Source organism: Gymnoscopelus microlampas (genome assembly GCF_963454915.1).
Source record: "Gymnoscopelus microlampas genome assembly, chromosome: 4".
In the NCBI taxonomy this organism is placed as follows: Eukaryota; Metazoa; Chordata; class Actinopteri; order Myctophiformes; family Myctophidae; genus Gymnoscopelus; species Gymnoscopelus microlampas.
In genome coordinates, this window is record NC_139941.1 from 44,389,341 (window position 1) to 44,407,367 (window position 18,027).

General features: G+C 41.3%; 2 protein-coding genes across 6 annotated transcripts in view; one reads left to right on the forward strand and one right to left on the reverse strand.

Moving 5' to 3' along the window:
* Positions 1-11,556, reverse strand: part of LOC311044479 (ral guanine nucleotide dissociation stimulator-like) — a 48,249-nt gene extending 36,693 nt beyond the window's left edge. For 2 of the 4 annotated variants that reach the window (XM_084056101.1, XM_084056097.1), the window contains exon 1: positions 5,146-5,433. In XM_084056101.1, the coding sequence (XP_083912227.1) occupies positions 5,146-5,241 (96 nt within the window). In that variant the 5' untranslated portion in view covers positions 5,242-5,433. Of the gene's footprint in view, positions 361-5,145; positions 5,434-10,924 lie in introns of those variants that run through there. The other 2 variants (XM_084056099.1, XM_084056095.1) reach the window with 2 other exon arrangements.
* Positions 11,557-13,107: 1,551 nt separating this feature from the next.
* ptgesl (prostaglandin E synthase 2-like) lies at positions 13,108-17,982 on the forward strand. 2 transcript variants are annotated; one of them, XM_084055015.1, is made up of 7 exons: positions 13,108-13,431; positions 14,286-14,474; positions 14,897-14,952; positions 15,111-15,263; positions 15,547-15,747; positions 15,947-16,064; positions 16,349-17,982. In XM_084055015.1, exons 1-7 carry the CDS (start codon positions 13,120-13,122, stop codon positions 16,475-16,477), a joined length of 1,158 nt encoding a protein of 385 aa, XP_083911141.1. In that variant the 5' UTR covers positions 13,108-13,119; the 3' UTR covers positions 16,478-17,982. The 2 variants fall into 2 exon arrangements, with proteins under 2 accessions (XP_083911141.1, XP_083911140.1); XM_084055014.1 differs by having other exon boundaries at positions 14,268-14,474; positions 16,349-17,980.
* The last annotated feature ends 45 nt before the right edge of the window (positions 17,983-18,027 follow it).

Here is an 18,027-nt window from a genome sequence, read left to right on the forward strand (position 1 = left end):
TCACCAGCACAGCCCGGTAAACAGACTCACTATCCCAGTAGTGGCCCGGTCTCCCCAGCAGTCCACAGGTCCACCGGGCCCTCATGGACCCCATTACTGCTTCGCTTAGAACTGGGACAGGACACTTGGGATCAGAACAGTCTGTCCTGGGAGCCGGAACTAGTGACAGCGCCTCCCCTCATTACAGATTGGATGAACCCCTCAAAAACCTTCTCGTGATAGATGTTTACTTAACAAGCTGTGTCAACATGCTATGGGAACAACACTAGAAAACATTAACTTTTGCTGAAAAAACAAAACAAACAAAAAACATCCAGCTTCTTCCACTGTAGGTACGTCCATAGGTCCGTCCATGTCTGAAACAATAGTTCTCACCCGACACAGCAACACTGTCAGGTACTAAGTGTAAACAGAAAATGAAACCGTTTGGCTTTGAAGTCTCAAGGGGATTCCAGATCCAGCGGAAGAAAATTCCCTGTGAGAAAGTAATGCCATCCATCCGGTAAATGATGGTGAATAGTGGTGGCTCTACTAGAACCACTTTCAAATAACACCGACGTTACAAACAACCATCAGTAAGAAGTACAAGGTTCAGAGTCCCAATGATCTGACAAGAGACAAGAGACGAGAGAAAATAGCCCAGTAACCCCACAGGCAATTGAGGCAAAGCATAATTACAAGTGAAACGAAAGTGTTAAATAAATAAGATCTGAGACAATAGGTAGAATCTTTTTTGGTTTGTTTGTTGTTGTTTTTTACCTAGGAAGAACATGTTGTTAAGATAAGAACGATAAGCTATGCAAGCTTATCTTATCATGGAAAATATATTTTACTTTCAAGACAAGAGAATAATTGATCAAGTGAAACAGAAGTGTTTAATAAATAAATAAGAACAGAGAGACAATAGGTAGAAGCTAGCCTGGGACCAGACGAATCTGCGAGTGCAAAAAAAGTGATATAGTCTAGCTACGCCAGGCTAGGTAGAAGCTGTATTTAGAACTTTTTTTTGTTCCGTTTTTTTTTATCTAGGAATAACATGTTGGTAAGATAAGAAAGATTGGCGGCGTTCAGGTGACGCAGTGGTAAAGTATGTACCCACCACCGCGAAAGCTGAGGGTTTAAATCCCCGTTTGCATTCGGCTTTGTCGAGCGTCAATACTAACACAATTGGCCCGTGTTCGGGGGAGGGAAGCTGGGCATGGAGGGTGTTATTTGTTTTATACTGCACGTAGTACTCCTACGGGCTTGGGCGGCACTTGTCAGCAGGGAGTGTGAGGCTGGAGGAGTAGGACGAAGGCTCTATGTCCTTCCGGTGGGGGCTCAATAGGATAGCAACAGCAGTGACAACACCCAAATGTGCGTGGGGAGGAACTAATTGGCATAACGACTAAATTGGGGAGAAAAATGGGTAAAATGCAAAAATTCCATCTTATTATGGAAAACATATTTTTCTTTCAAGACAAGAGAATACTGGAACAAGTTCAACCCCCCCCCCCCCACCCCCCACCCCCCCCCTACCCTCCGAACCCCCTCCTATTATGCACTGGCCTTGTACAGGCCTTGCTATGGTTACGGGGCACGGCGAGCGTACTTTGGTCTTCAGGTGGAATAATGTGGCCTGCACACTTCTATCACACTCAAACACACACCAAAGAATAAGGGGAATGTATCAAGCACTGTGGCGTTATCCAGCTCGGTCCACTGGAGCAGTGAGAGAGGAAAGAACACGATCCCACAGACAGAGACACATCTCTGAAAGAAGACTTATCCATTCACAGGCACCCCAGAGAGTTCAAACCCTCCTGACTACTAAAAAGACAAAATAAAGGCCTGCTCTTAGGAGCGCCATGGATTTATTCACTTCCATTATTTCAGATGCAGATCCATTCAGGTCCAACTCCTCTTTGCTCCTCCGAGCTCTTGGCATTTAAAAGCGCTTTCTCATACCGACTGCAGCCAACTGCCAAATCATTTGGAAAGCAAGGGCTCTCGGAGGCAATTTAACAATGGCTCCCAGAAGCAGCCAATCTGTCCACAGAAGGAAGAAAGCGCAGCCTGTCAGTTTAGAAACCCACTTTGTCTGAGAAAGAAAGTTACCCCTGGAGCAAGATATCAGCAGAGTAATAACTAGGCTATACATAACTGGCAAAACCAGGGTACATTCACATTCAATACCACAGTTGTGACGTACATCAACACTATTTGGATGACATACATGTAATAAAACTACGAGGGTTGAGTGTCACGAAGGTCTTATAGAGAAGGAGTAGGCCATAGCATAGGGTACAATGTGAGCAAAATGCTAACAGGAAAAAGGATGGCTTTGGCTGATGATAAAAGAAGCCTGCTGTATGTGTTTAGGAGATAAAGAACCTAAAATAGCACAGAGTGGAATATAACGTGTCAGAAATAGATGCAAAAATAACAGGAAACAGACAAAATGTTTTTGATGAGTAATGACAATGAATTCTACATGGAATACAATAACCTACAGGGGCTTAATCGTTATAAGCACATAGGCCTAGATGTACTGTTGATAGCACAGTGTAGAATGAACTAGGCCTATATGGCACAATAGGGCTGTAGAGTATTTAAGACAATCAAATTCAACAGGAAACAAGTAGAATCCCTTTGGTTGACCATAACAACAATGCAGGCAAACATAAATACAACAACCAACAGGGGCAACAGGGGCAGGAAGAGAAGCGGTAAAGGGGTAGATAGAACGGCAGTTAAGTGGCAAGAGATTCAGCAGTCAACATAGATTGTCAGAGGCTTTCTCCTCATAGCAGAACTCAAGAGATTCACATTTCCATAACCAAATTTGCAACAACAACTACAGCTAAGTAGTTCTGGGCGATACTGACAAAGTCAAATATGTCAGTATTTATTACCGTAACACCTTGATATTGACAATGTGACAACATTTTGTGGATGAATATTTGTGCTTACATTAGACATTTAATTATAAATATTTTAATAAAAAGATCATTAGTAATGTGGACGTGTTGACCAAACAGGTCAACACGTCAAACAGGTAACTACAGTCTGCTGCACCCAGGACCAGAACAAGTGCTGGCTGATCTTCACCAGAGGTTTTAGATTCTACAGGGAAGGGAAGCCGTCCGAAGACGGCAGCACACATGCCAAGATAAGTGCCGACAATGGTGAGCCAAGTCTGAGTTTCCATGGATGGCTGTTAAAGCTTCCATTTGATTTGATTGAGTGGACTGTTTTCGTCTATCATGTCAGAATTGGTTGACATCAGGAAAAAAAACAGGACATTTCACAGAGGCATTCTTTGCTTTTGCACTCAGCTAAAATATAACGTCTGTGTGATGCAGCCTTTAGCTGCTAAAGCACAAAACTGTATATCACAGTATTAAAACTAGAAAAGGTGCTCTTCGGAGCACAGGTTTCCGCCAGGTGAGGTAGGTTATTTTCGGCCAGCAATGTTCGGAATTCACCAATCAGATGGAATATGAAAGATCGGACGGATCCGTCTTGATCACTTGACTATAGATATAACGTGTACCGATTTGCGTGATGTTTGGACAAAATTTGTAGGAGTAATATCCAAAAATAGTTTTACATAAGTCTGCCTCCTGGTGGCGCTATAAAAGGCAGATGTGAAAAATGCAGGGGAAAGGTTTTTCCTTGGCCTCTAGGGAATGCGCATACAAAATTTTACGCAGATCGGTGCATTTACAGGTAAAAACGCGAATCGGCCTGTTATAGCGCCTCCATGAGGCTGATTTGAACATTTTCAAGTGGTATTTCTTCCTCGGTTAAGTGGGAATATGCGTGCAAATTTTCATGGAAATTGCACGCTGTGTCCATGATTTGAGGCATTTTGTTCAAAACGGACTCCTGCAAACTTTGGAAGCCAATCTTAGCCAATCAGGATGGAATATGAAAAATCTGAAAGACCAGTTTCGTTTAATGACTATAGAAATACTGTGTACCGATTTGCGTGATGTTTGGCCAAAATCTGTAGGAGTAACTGTCAAAAAGTATGTTAAGTAAAAGTCTGCCTACTGGTGGCGCTATAACTTATAAAATGATATAAGATTTGGGGCAGAGGCTCTGCTCTGGCATCCAGGGAGTGTGTGTGCACAGTTTCGCTGCCATCATGCCAACGGTGCCGGAGATTAGCTGTTCACAGACGGACACACGGACGGAAACACACACGGACGGACAGACGGACGGACGGACGGACGGGGTACAAAACATAGTCTCGGCCAGGCATTTGGCCTTGCGGAGAAAATAACCAAAGTCCCACTCCCAGGTGATATCTAGTCTCATACAATGATATCGATATATATTCCTACAGTAACTACTATACTGAAATCTATGCCTGCATAATCATTTGTGTAATTGTATCTATAGTGTGACTTCGGTTTCAATAATAAACAATCATATAAGAAAGAGACCTACAGTGACTTTGGTTTCCACAATAATCAATCATATAAGAGACCTACTGGCATGTCGACATTATTAAAAAATTAAAAATTATCTGAAAATGAGTACCTGCTGAAAATAGTCTTGCTGATCCAAGATGCATAAACGTCAAAACAAAATGTTATTCTCATGGTGCCTAATAATCATGATGATTCACGATACAACAACAAAATAACTGAAACCAACGCTAGCCATATACATTTGTAGATTTTTCAATCAAACAAACACAAGAACAACACAGGGACATATTCAATGGACTCCATGAGATTTCAGGCATGACTAAACACGTCAAAATATCAAAGGGCATAGCCTCCTCCGCTGGGAGAATGGGTTGCCTAGGACCGCCTGGATGTGTGCCAGACTGGCACAGAGGAGCTGAACTGAAACTGGTGGTACACTACAACATAAAAACACCTCATCTTTGCTCTCACCCCTGCCCTGTTTAACATCTAGAAGCACTCATGCACACTCTTGACACTGTAAGGTGCATGTGTGATGTATGCACACCTATGCAGACCACCACAAACACATTTGCCTTTATAGGCATCGACACAAATACACCCTACATATACATACATGGGACACAAGTATAAACAAACACACACGCATACACACAGAGCCACATCACAAAAGCTCTGCTGAGGCTGGTAATGTATACAAATTTAACAGGAGACACTTGCTCACCAGATCGTCCAGGATGGTGACAGGGAAATCAAACATGCACATCTTGACAGGCTGAGCCAAGGCTTTGTGCAGACTGAAGAGGGACTTAGTATCCATGCTGCATAACAGATCACAGATCCAGCAAGCAGACTCAGAGGACTTGGATGGGGGAGTTGGGGGGAATCCTCACACAGCAACAGATTGCTGTCCTCCTTCTTGCTTCAAACATACGTAAAGAATAAAAAGGAAAAAAGAAATAAAAAAACTCCCAGGCTGCCTGCCTGCTGCTACCTTTGCGACTCACTCTGCCTCTGTCTCTGGCTCTACTGAGGACTGGGAGGAATCCGTCTCTGAGAAAAAAGAACATCCACCACCACCACCACCACCATCCCCGCTCCCCTTGTTTCCTTCTTCCCCCTCCCCTCCCCTCCCTCCCTCCCTCCCCCCTCTCCCTCCCCCCCTCTCTCTCACACTACCCTCCAGCACACCCCAACACTTGTGTCCCTCACAAGGGAATGTCTATGTCTGTGCTAACAGCAGCTGCTCTGTCCTCTTCTATTCCATCCTGCAGATGTATGTAGGTATTGCCTAACCTCTCGGCAAGATTCAGCTGCGCGCCTGACCGTCGTGTTCTTGCGTCTCGCTCGGCCCAGAGGCTTCGTAACGCTCACTAAATCATTCACACTCTTCTACCACATCATCACAACACTGCTTGAAGCTGCCTGCAATGAAGAAAGGAGGGGCTGAGAGACATTACAAGCTCCAGATGTAGCAGGTATACTGTGAGGTGATGCTGATCCCCCCTCTGATTTTCTCCTGGCTTATTATGCTGCAGCATCGATATACTGTAAAAAAAAAAAAAAAACCTGGGCAGGATTCAAGGAATGAGCTGCTTCTGCAAATCTGCTGTGTAAACCTATTAAACATGAAGCAAGATTAATGTTTCTTCAGGGATATACCCATGTCCTCACTTTTTTCCCACCTTTATTTTTGCTTACCATTGTTTAATATATAATACCTTACAAAATCACCACAAAGGAAAATGACTTCCCTGCTTCAACAACTTAAGCCTGTATGAAATACAAGACAGTATACAACACAATGTGTTGCGATGCGACACTGTGCCTGTGAGCTTGTAGATTTGCTATTTTTGCCATTTGTGGAAATAAAACTAACAATTACAATGTATTCTTTTTTTAAATATATTTTTGGGACTTTTCTGCCTTTATTTTGATAGTACAGTGGAGACTGACAAGAAACAGGGAGAGAGAGACAGGTCAGGGAGTGACACTCAGCAAAGGTTGTGTCATGGCCTGGGATTCAAACCCACGACTCATTGTTAGGCTGCATTAGAGCCTATGTGTGGTATGTGCCTTAACCAATCAGCCATCGGCACCCCAATGTTTGGAATTTCTCGGAAGATTTTGGCAATATAGGGACACCAGGGTTAATGTGGTTAAGGACACTGGCATTCTATCTGGAATCTATGGCTGGAAACATTCAAAAATATTTAGCTTTTACCAAAGCTGAGATGGACACAATGGCTCAAGATGTATTATGTTAGTTTTGTTTTGTTTTGTTCTTGTTGTACAGATTGAAAGTTTGCTCTGAAGTCTGAACAGGATATGATAGACTGGATGATAACTGACTTGTGAAGCAATTAAACAATGCAATGGCCCAGCTTTGAAGAAACATATATGTTGTTGTGTAGCACTAGTAGCAAAGACTTCAGACAGCACTGTGCTCATTCACGCCAAACAGGTTTCCACATTTACAATATACTTCTTCACACTGGCATTTACAACTCCACACACAAAGTGAGGCCCACACATCAGAATGGCTCTTGCCTCCACGACGTAGCCTGCAGGCTAAAACTACACAGTACAAGAGAAGATTTAAAACGGAGCAGAAAAGGACAGAATTCTATGCATCCCAATACAAATGCAAATGACCACTGACGTTAAGATTTAAAGTACAGTGCAAAGTGAAGACAGAGTGTCAGTGGGTTCACAAACAGACGGTGAAAAGAATGTAAGGCTGGAGAAGGAGAGAAGAGAGAGAGAGAGAGAGAGAGGGGGGCAGAGACAGTGTGAACTGCTTTCACATGCAGAGGCTGTCCCACGGCTGAATACTGTAGAATGCAGTTGTCATGGAAACTGTTAAGGGAAAGCCATCTCCTCACAAGGCAGAATCCCTAGCAAAATTACACTTCATCGTACGGCTCGGCACAAATAACAGAGTTTCTGTTTTATTTTCACAGTGCAACACAGTTGGGCGGCAAAGTATAAATAAAGGATTTGAGGAGCAGTCCTCCACTTACACAGGGCAGGAAGCTAGACTGTGTATAACCAACAGTTCAGCCTCCTGTGGCCTAAGACAAAGGCAGGACAGGGTGGTGCAGGTACACATAACTACAGAAGACCAAACCAGACAACCGCAGTTAATCTACAACACATGACACCAAGTCGAAGTCTATAATTAGTATTCCCTGCTATCAGCAAGGCTGTGAGTAAGTTCAGGATGTCGAGTTTTGACTCGTTAGGTCATAAAGTAGCGTTTAAGTCAATTTTACTTTTTTTTATGGCTACAGGTGTGTCTGGAGATACTCTCGCAAATCACTGGACCAATGAGCTCCAAATTTCTTGTGCACACTGACAGTGCCAAATAGAACATTTCGCAGTGGTGGCCATTTTGTGGTTCCACAGATAGAAAGCCCATTCATTTTTCCCATAGATATTGCCATAGAAATATTGATATTCATTATTTTAAGCCTGGAACCAATTGGCCATCCAGAGTCCTGGTGAATCATGACCATAAAACATTTGATTCTGTGTCAAAACATATTTGAAAACTGCAAAACAAAAGTTATTAAATATAGTATATAATATAATTATAAGCGGACAGGTCAAAATCATGTCTTAGTGGCCCCATCTAAGATAATCAGAATTATGTTCTTAAAAATGTATAATAAGAACATGAATTATGTAATAATATTTTTAATGTAGCGCTACTGTACATGTCATCAGTCATCTTGCCATTCATTAGAGATGGAGATGTCTAAAAAGTGTATTTTCTATATTTTGAAAATACTAAATATGTGTATTTCAATTACATACATTATTTTTGAGAGATAAAAAGGACAAGGACAACCTTCTTTCTGCACAAACAAAACTAATGCTCCTGGTGGAAGAAAAAAATAATCTCCCTGTGGACAAAGAAAATCTCTGATTGTTGTCACATTCCATCAGAGAAAGATGTCAGATGTGCTAGGAGTGAAGTCAGGCTTCAAGAACAGAGTGCTATTAATGCTCTTTGGAAAAAGGAAAGCCTTGTTGTAAGCTTACAGCTCTATCTGGACACTGCAACATACAGCAGAATAATGACGATAATAAAAGGCAAACAAAATACTTATGACGACAGATAGTAATATTATATACATTAGCCTAAATGAAACACGTTTTTATTGGTAGTGTTTTATTGAAGTGTCAAGGCTTTTATGAGGTGTAGTATGTGGTGTAGTATGTGAAATTAACACTTGACACCAGTCACATGCCTATATTAATCGGAAATGGGGTTCCATTTGCTAAAAGGTATGTAAAAAAAAATATTTAAGGTCTAAAAGCCTTATTTGGTTAAATAATGGTGAAGAAACTGGTGAATGTGGTGACTGAGCATGGTGGATGAAAAACACATTTTCTTGCCCTGATGTATCATGTTAGGTAGCCCAATAAAGACCGGCAAATAATATGATATGCCTTAAAGTTAAACCCTATGGCCTGTGTTCAAAATGGATCAACAGAACAAGATCCTCTTAAACCTCACCCTGCCCATTTGTATCACCAGATATTGCCTCAGTCAATTCCCAATTATAAGATGTTTAAACGCCACGTTCTTTGAGAGAACTTCGTAACAGCTTTGAAACGCCAGTCTGAGAAGTTCTTGGCTACGTTTTTATAGTCATCTAGATCACTGGTTCTCGACAAATGGAATGAATTTGGTTCCATTTGAACACTTTACACTGAGGATTTGACATGGTAGATTGGGGTCCCAGAGGTAATGGATCATATCAAATTGGGTTCTGTGTGCTATGTATATCAAACTGGGGGTCCTTGAAATTAAAAAGAGAATTGCTGATCTAGATGATGCTGAAGCGAAACAATGGGACACACTCTTGGACACAGGCTACGGCGGGGCACTGACGAAAGAGCATTTCCTAGAGAGTTCCACTTCAGGGCCAAGAGCATCACAGTGGCTATTGTTAATGCATCTCAATGAGGCCTTTGCTGAGAAAAAAAAAGAAAAGAAAAACAAACACAGGGACACATTTGCGTGTGTGTATGTGTATATGTGTACGTATGAGAGCGAGAAAGACAGGGGGATAGATAGATTGAGTAGTGTGTGTGTGTGTGTGTGTGTGTGTGTGTGTGTGTGTGTGTGTGTGTGTGTGTGTGTGTGTGTGTGTGTGTGTGTGTGTGTGTGTGTGTGTGTCTGTCTGTCTGTAAAAATTATGCTTACATAATTTGTATATATTTTTTTGCCATGGCAATGTAATATAAAAAGTTAAATGTGTCCCAATACCAAGAATTGAATTGAATTGAATTGAATTGAATTGAATTGAATTGAATTGAATTGAATTTAACACATGTAGGCCACACACAGACCTGGAAGCAAGTTTGGTGCTTGGAATGGGTTGCTGTGTCTTCATGCATTACAATTTTAATGGAATGCATTAAAGGACGATGACTTCACCCATTTTAAACCTATCTTCATGTAATTGGTCATCACTAATGTTCATGATAAAATGGTACCATTTTGTTCCTACTGGGTCTGTGTCTCATAGGAGGGCTGTGGACAGTTCAGAAACCCGCCTACCAGTGACATCATCGATGGGGAATCCAAGCTAATAGAAACTGCAGGCTTTCTATTCCAGGAAAGTTAGCATGCTATAATGGAAGACATTGTTCTTGCATAAATAAAAATCTAAATACAAAATCTTGTTTGAAAAAAAAAGATCTGCCTAACGATGATGTCACTGGTAGGCAGGTTTCTGAAGTGTCCACAGCCCTCCTATGAGACACAGACCAAGTAGAAAAAAATGGTACCATTTTATAGTGAGGACCAATTATATGAAGATATAAACGTTTATGGGTGAAGTCGTCCTTTAATCACCTACAGTAACAGCATTATACAAACATAAACAGAGATGCCATTCTTACTGTAATTACAGATATATTGATTTCAGGCAGGGGAGGGGGTTGTTGTAGGTATTTTGATTAAATGTGTAATATATGTTTAATTACAAAGACACATCATCCAGCTCAGGTGCGCACCATATGTAGCCATTCCCGATATTCTATACCAGTGGTTCTCAACCAGTAGTCCGGGGACCACCAGTGGTCCTTGAGGGGGTTCCAGGTGGTGCCCGGCTAAATGATGGAGAGCAAATGAAACCTTATAGATCTTTAACTCTTCAGAGTGTAAAATGAAACCAAATGGACCCGTTTACAATTAGAGAATGTAGAAGAATTGTTATTTTGATCAACGTTTGCCTGTTATCTCTCCTATGGTACCACATCAACACAACATGGAACTGTGGACAAAATCTTATCAAACGATGACAAAATATTCAAAGTCTTGGGGTCTGAGAGCCTAAATCTCAAATGGTGGTCCGTGGCTCAAATGCCGAATAAATAATGGACCTTGATATGAAAAGGGTTGAAACCCACTGTGCTGCTATACGTTCAAAGCATCAACAACAGTCAAAGGACATGATGATCAATAAACACAAATATAACCCTACCTGTTTTTCCAGCATGATCATTCTCTCAGAATCATGACCTTCGTAAAGAGCCCGTATCCATACACGTTCAGATCAGATGCACTTGTCTTCTTCTGGCAGCATCAGCATTTTAAACGGATTTAGTGGAGGAAAAAAAAAAGAAATGTGATGCTTATATAGCTAACATGGCAACTGAGGATGGTCGGTTTCTATTATGCTTTTATCCTTGAGGGAAATGCCCTCAATGACTCGATCACCATGTCTTGTTGGTGGCATCCGTGTAAAAAATCATCATTTGGGTGTTTTTTTTTATTATAATTATTCTGAAAACCGATCAGTAAATGAGAATATTAAAAAAAAATAACCCGCCGCGAGCTGTATGCTAGCTGCTAGCCAGCACAATCCAGCGATAATCTAAATTTTATTTGTCTTCCTCTGCCTACATCATTTTTTTCGTGTATTCTCCTCCTCCTCCAGTCGTGCGTGGAAAATAAAAACAGAACGGCTGTGTGCATATCACGCACGGACGGCGTCTTTTATGTAATGAATCCCATTCCGTTATTCGACAGCATCCCATAATACTAACGATGACAATAATGCCAGATAGTCGACGATCGAGATGTTTGTAAATTTGGATCACTACATTGATGCTTTAAATGGATGCTGTTGGCTGGGCTGGCTGGCTGCTGCTGCTGCTGCTGACCCGTGGATGTGTTTTAAAGGGCTGATCTGACCACACCGAGGAGCTGCAGTCCACAGATACACACACAGCGGCACGGAAAACTGACGTTCTTGAACGCACCCCACGTAGTGGTTTATAGCAGGGGTCTTCAACGTTTTCAGGCCAAGGACCCCCTAGCTGAGAGAGAGATGAAGCAGGGACTCCCTCTATATTGTGTACAATTGTGTTTCAGATTAAACTTTTTTTGTTTACTTGGCCTGCTCTTTTTTCCTTCTAGCCTATCACTTTGCCAAAAATAGCAGATCTACAAGCTCATCTGCTATTTTTTGGCTAAAGTTCTCCTCAGAAAAGGGATGCTAGGGTTCAAGTGGTTAAGGTAAAAACAAAAATTATATCACACACAATTTTGGTGGACCCCCTGTTGAAGACCCCTGGTTTATAGTGTGGTAGTACGACGGTGTCGCGTGGGCACCTCAATATTAAATTAGTCAACTTTTCCCGGAAAAAAAAGGACGTTACTTTGGTAGGATTTGAAGATGCATGTTACAAAGATCATCATCATCAGACCTAAATAAATGTATCCTTCAACAATTCAACTTCTTATGCCCGTAAAGAACCTATGAATTGAGTACATAATGACCCAATTTGAAACAAGCCATTATAGGCTTTCATGGGCTTTTTAATCCTATTTAGTTGACCTTGTATTTAAACTGTACTTTCATGTGCTTTTTGTCCCTGCAAACTTCTAGATAATGTATTCAATCAATCAATCAAATAACTGGCTGGACAGATTTTATTTTTGTAGCAATTTGTAGCAATTTGTAGCATTGAGGGCCATTGAGGGCCACTACGCGGCCCTCACATCTAGTAGCCTAGGAGGCCTGATATGCGTGTGACATCATCATCAAACCCGGAAGTTATGCAGGAATGCCTACTGAGTGTCAAAAAAAATACTTTCTGGCCTTGACAGCCCATGCATCCAAACAGAAAAGTCATATCTGATTGCATTAAACAACATTAAACAATGTTAAACTCATTTTGCATGTTTCTTTGCCACTCGATTTGCCACTCGATGTGCCATTCACTTTAAGGATGCGCATATCCTCTATTCCTCAAATACAAACCCCTCAGGTACAGGGTGGCTTGCTCTGCGTTGGCCTGGTTGGTCATCATTGGGTTTTCACTATGCTGGTGGGTGTTATAATAAGATATGGTATAATGTTAATTTGGGAAAATGCCATTTTTTTAAAAGTAGGACAGTCAGTCACAAGAAGACAGTAAAAGTACACATTTTCTGGCTTGTATTATGGAATTTAGCTAATAAATAATAACAACATCAATAACATATTTTCTTGACAGGCTATATTATCGCAAAAAAAACAAACACACACACATTTATAAAAATAAATTCAATTTTGAACTTAAGTTGCAACAAGGCCACGGGAGCAACGCTGCTCTTGAACGCATCACCGTGGTGGAGGAGCCTCAGTCAACGCGGAGCACTGTGGGAGTTAATGTAAAAAGCAAATCCAAGATGGCGGCCGCCTGTGCCAGAGCTCTCGGTAAGGTCGGCTTGCACGTTCTAGAGTCTCCGGCGTGCCGTCCTCGTAACATATCATCTCCCCTGGTCCCTCAACAACTCTCTCTGCATGGGTCCAGGAGGGCCTACGGGACCGGAGCCGGCGGAGCGTCGTTCCGCTCCAGGCTGTTTAACGGTGCAGCCTACCCGGCTCTGCGCGGAAGCGGCAGGGTGCTCGGCTGTGCATTTCTCCTGGGTGGAGGGCTCGGCTTGTATCAGACAATTAAGTTTTCTGTTAAACATCACCTCGCCGAAGAGGAAGCCAAGGTAAATAGTAATAATATTATTGCATCTGATTTGAAGTGGATGATGCCTTTAAAAATATTGCTTACGAAACAGCTGTGCAGATTAGAACCGCTGCCCTACAAAACCAGTTGTCCTACAAGACCAGTTGCCCTTAACTGTGGTTATTTAACAAATGTCATATGTCAAGTGCCCACAGGACAATCCACAGTGTTAACGCTATGAGAGTGTACAAATGTAACGCAATTAACAACAAAAAATGCGCTTAACTCAGTGACATTATTCTTTTTGTGTTTTTTTGTGATGTTTTACCCTGCTGGATCTTATAGTACTCTGTGTTCGTTCACACACTACTGGCAGCTACAGCACTAAAGGCTAGTATAGGCTGCCATTCATTTTCAATGGAAGCCAGCTACATGAAGATACAAAGTGGCAACACGTTTGTAGCTGCTGCAAAATCTACAAAACTAACTATGATCCAAGTTGAGCTGGCTTCAACTGCTACTGCTTCAAGTGCTGTTTAAACATTTCCACTCACCGTCTCTCTTGACACAATTCCTACTTGTAATTGGGGGGAAACGAAATATTTCAGTGATCCAGTTCTGTGTTCTTTTTAACTCACAAGTTCCCTATTTTCCTATATGCGTCTCGATCGTCGGATGCATGTTTGACGTCAACGAGCGTGTTGGATCAACACTTCATTAGCGACAGATTATGTTGTATCGCTGTGTAACTTTGTATCTCTTGTAGCTGGAAGAGTGAACTCAGCATCTCTCTGTATCGGTATCTTAACGGCTATGCATCCTCTGGCGAATTTCCCTTGCTGGACCAATAAAGGTCTATCTTATCAATCATTTCAGGCTCCGGCTCCTGCTCCTGCTCCTGCTGGTGGATTGAAGCTGACTCTGTATCAGTACAAGACCTGTCCATTCTGTAGCAAAGTGCGAGCCTTCTTGGATTACCATGGACTGGACTATGAAATAGTGGAGGTGAACCCTGTGATGAGGAAGGAGATCAAGTGGTCGACCTACAGAAAAGTGCCCATCTTAATGGTTGATGGTGAACAGGTAAATAAGGGATGACAGTGAACCACACATCTAGATGAAAGTGTAGTAAAGCCCCACTTCCAAGATTCAGTCCCTGCAACTATCACTCTGCTTCTACATTTATTTATGTATATGGTACATTACATTTTCCCAAATCTGCCTCATGGTGGTACTATACCAGCAACTTGGTAAATAATAAAAATACATGTCATGTATGCAACATCCAATCAACTACAAATTCACATATTGAGTGGGCTCTTTTTAGAGCGTACCTCCAAAAGTGCTTTCCATTCTACTTATTTCTGTATCTTAACAGTTGTAAATCACAGGAGTTTATATAGCCCAAGCATGCTGTACATTGTACAACATACAGCTTTGACTAAAACACTTTTTGTATACTTATACTGTCTGATGACGTCTACTTTCTTTCTACCATTTACCAGCAACTGAATGACTCATCAGTCATCATCAGCTCTTTGAAGACCTTCTTAGTCAGCAAGTAGGTCACAGCATCCTTTTTAAATTACATTGTCCTCTTGTGATCTAGCGAGCCTAATCATTTATTCTAAAGTTTTTATTGTAAATTGCAAAATGTCATGCCAATATCGGTCACTGAACAGAATGTAATCATCTTTTTTCTGCTACGATTTCTCTCAGGGAGAAACCAGTCAGTGAAGTTATTCAATGCTACCCAGCGATGAAGGCTGTTAATGACAGTGGGAAGGAAGTGACAGAGTACAGTAACAAGTATTGGTTGATGCTGGACCTGGAAGAGACTTCGCAGACGTACCCAGATAAAGAGTCTCAGAAGTATGTGGACTTCACCTAGCCTGTACAGCTGCTCTGTGTTTATTGTCCAGTCACACAGCGGCAAATTAGTTCTTACGTTACTGTTGGATACCCCTTTCCAACAGGGTGAATATGGTCAATTGTCGCTATTATTGCAGTGTATTGGCATGCTTGATTTAGTATGAGTAAGAAGATTTGGGCAGTGAACTCTACTTGAACAGTGAACAATCTAATGTTAATTGTACCAATATTCGGTGTTCTGCCTCACTGTATCGCTCACCTTTCTGCCCGTTTCCTGTTTAAGAGAGGAAATGAAATGGCGCCAGTGGGCAGATGATTGGCTGGTGCACCTCATATCTCCCAACGTATATCGGACCGCCGGTGAATCCCTGGCCTCTTTTGACTACATTGTCCGTGAGGGCAAGTTTAGCAGTACTGAGGGTTTCTTTGCCAAATATGTTGGCGCTGCAGCCATGTTCATCATCGCCAAAAGGCTGAAAAGTAGGTGAGTAACAAACAAAAAAAGCACTTTAATGACATACATTGATCTCAGATCACACAGTTTTGTTAATTCTGTTTAGGATACTGTTGCTCTGATTCATGCACTCTTTACTATTACCCTAACCCTTTTCAGTGCCTGATGGGGAACATTTGCTTGGTTATGTTTAGTTTTAACACATTTTTGCTTTGTTTTTATTGTCCAGATACAACCTGCAGGATGATGTGAGACAGGACCTCTACAAGGCTGTCAATGACTGGGTGGCAGCCATTGGCAAGAAGAGAAAGTTCATGGGTGGAGATAAGCCAAATCTAGCAGACCTGGTGAGGACAGGAATTAGCTGTTGTTTTCATCTACTGTATATTTCTAGGCTGGTAGCATTTAAGAGTTGCTTGAGTAAAGCCCGGAGTCCAGACATTGAATTCCTAAAAAATACATTTCTGAAGTGTATATGTTATTTTAGTTTTGTGATCTTGGCACCGATTTCATACTAAATGACGCATGTGGAAACATCCACCAGCACTGCAAGCATATTAGTAAACATAATCTTTATTAAAAAGTGGAAATAGTTTATGAACAGTATATCACATTTTCTCTCCATTTGTAGGCAGTCTATGGGGTCCTGAGAGTGATGGAGGGCTTAGAGGCGTTTGATGACATGATGCAGAACACCAAGGTTAAATACTGGTACAAGCGCATGGAGAAAGCAGCTCAGAACCATGAGGGGAGGTGCTGAAGCCACCCGGAGGCGCCACCCAGACAGTTAACAGGACAAGGAAATAAGAGTACAACAGCACTTCAGCTTGTAAAGACTGAACTGGCAAATGCCACAAGAATGTGATTGGCATTAAAGAGGCTAGAATGCCTATTATTTGTAATAAATGGAAATAACTGAAAACTAATAGCCTGAAAATATCCTGCACTTCAGGGGCGGCCGTTTCTTATTGATATTGCCAACCAGTTTGGTTTCCTACCAGACACCAGGGTGGGTGTTTCTCAATGAAGAGGGAGACCATTTCCAACAATTGCAGATGTGCTAGTTACATGGTATTAACATAACCGTACAGATTGGTTAACATTTTATTCATTAAAATAAGTCCCAGATTGTAGCTTTAAATATCAAACGTTTTACGTAGGCTGGATAAATCTTGCCAGCACCTAGAGGGCAAGATCTAAAAACTGATGCATTGGGATGTGCCATGTCAGATTTTCACGTGTATTCCTTGCAATAGAACAATAGAATCCAGTTTCATCTTTAATTTATTCCTCATTTTCATCTGTAAGATCTGTTCATACTTCAGCACAGCATGTGCTTCTACACTCTTTTTTTTTTTTGGTAGGCTATCAACCACTTTTAACCTGTTTTCGGCATGCCATTACAGGTGAAACTTTCCAAACAAAGTGGAAATGGCTGATCTACAAGCTCACAACCCAATGTGACAAGTTGAGCTTGTAGATACGCTATTTTCATATATAGTGCATAAGTGGTTGTTTAACCACTTCAAGTGTGTTGGAGCATATCCTGTAGATGTGTGGATTCTGTCCTTCATTGTATTGTACCTCAATCACCCTAGAACAAGATGTTCATAATGTCTTACTTTACTGTAAACAGGGTTCCTATGCAGATGTATGGTAGACAGAATGTTGTTTACATTGTACTGCAAACATTTCACTTGTTTTTGCTTCCTGCAATGCATTGCTTCATAATGGTTCTTCACCCTTTCCTTTCGTATGCGATCAATTTTAAGTTGCATTTTAGACATACTGTATCCTTCCAAAGTAATGTCTACCTCCAGATTAATGTCCAAGGCTGTGGAGAGGAAAATTAAAGCTCACATGCAAAAATACAGCAAAGTGAAATATAAGACTCACATTGAACAAAATTGTGGCAGTGCCTGAGGAAGACCATGGTTTAAACGCATTGTTTACCTCTTAATTCTGTTCTATTATATTGAAGATGTGCTCCATGTAAGAATTGTGTTCTAGGTGAGCTTTAATGAAACTTAATTTGGCAAATCCTTTTCCAGATTACAAGATTCTGAAATAGTAATTGTCATTTTAAGTCCAGTTGCTTTGGTTTATACCATAGTTACTGATATCGAGGGTTCATTTTTATTTATTTCTGATGGATAAGTATCTCTTCATAGTTATGCTGGATTCATAAATTGGGCAGTTGGAATGTCCCTGATACACATACTGTCAATGTTAGACCAATTTCTCAGTCAGTGGTATTAAAGCCACACTGTGCATACTTTTAAGAAGTTAAAATAAAGTAAGAAACGTTTG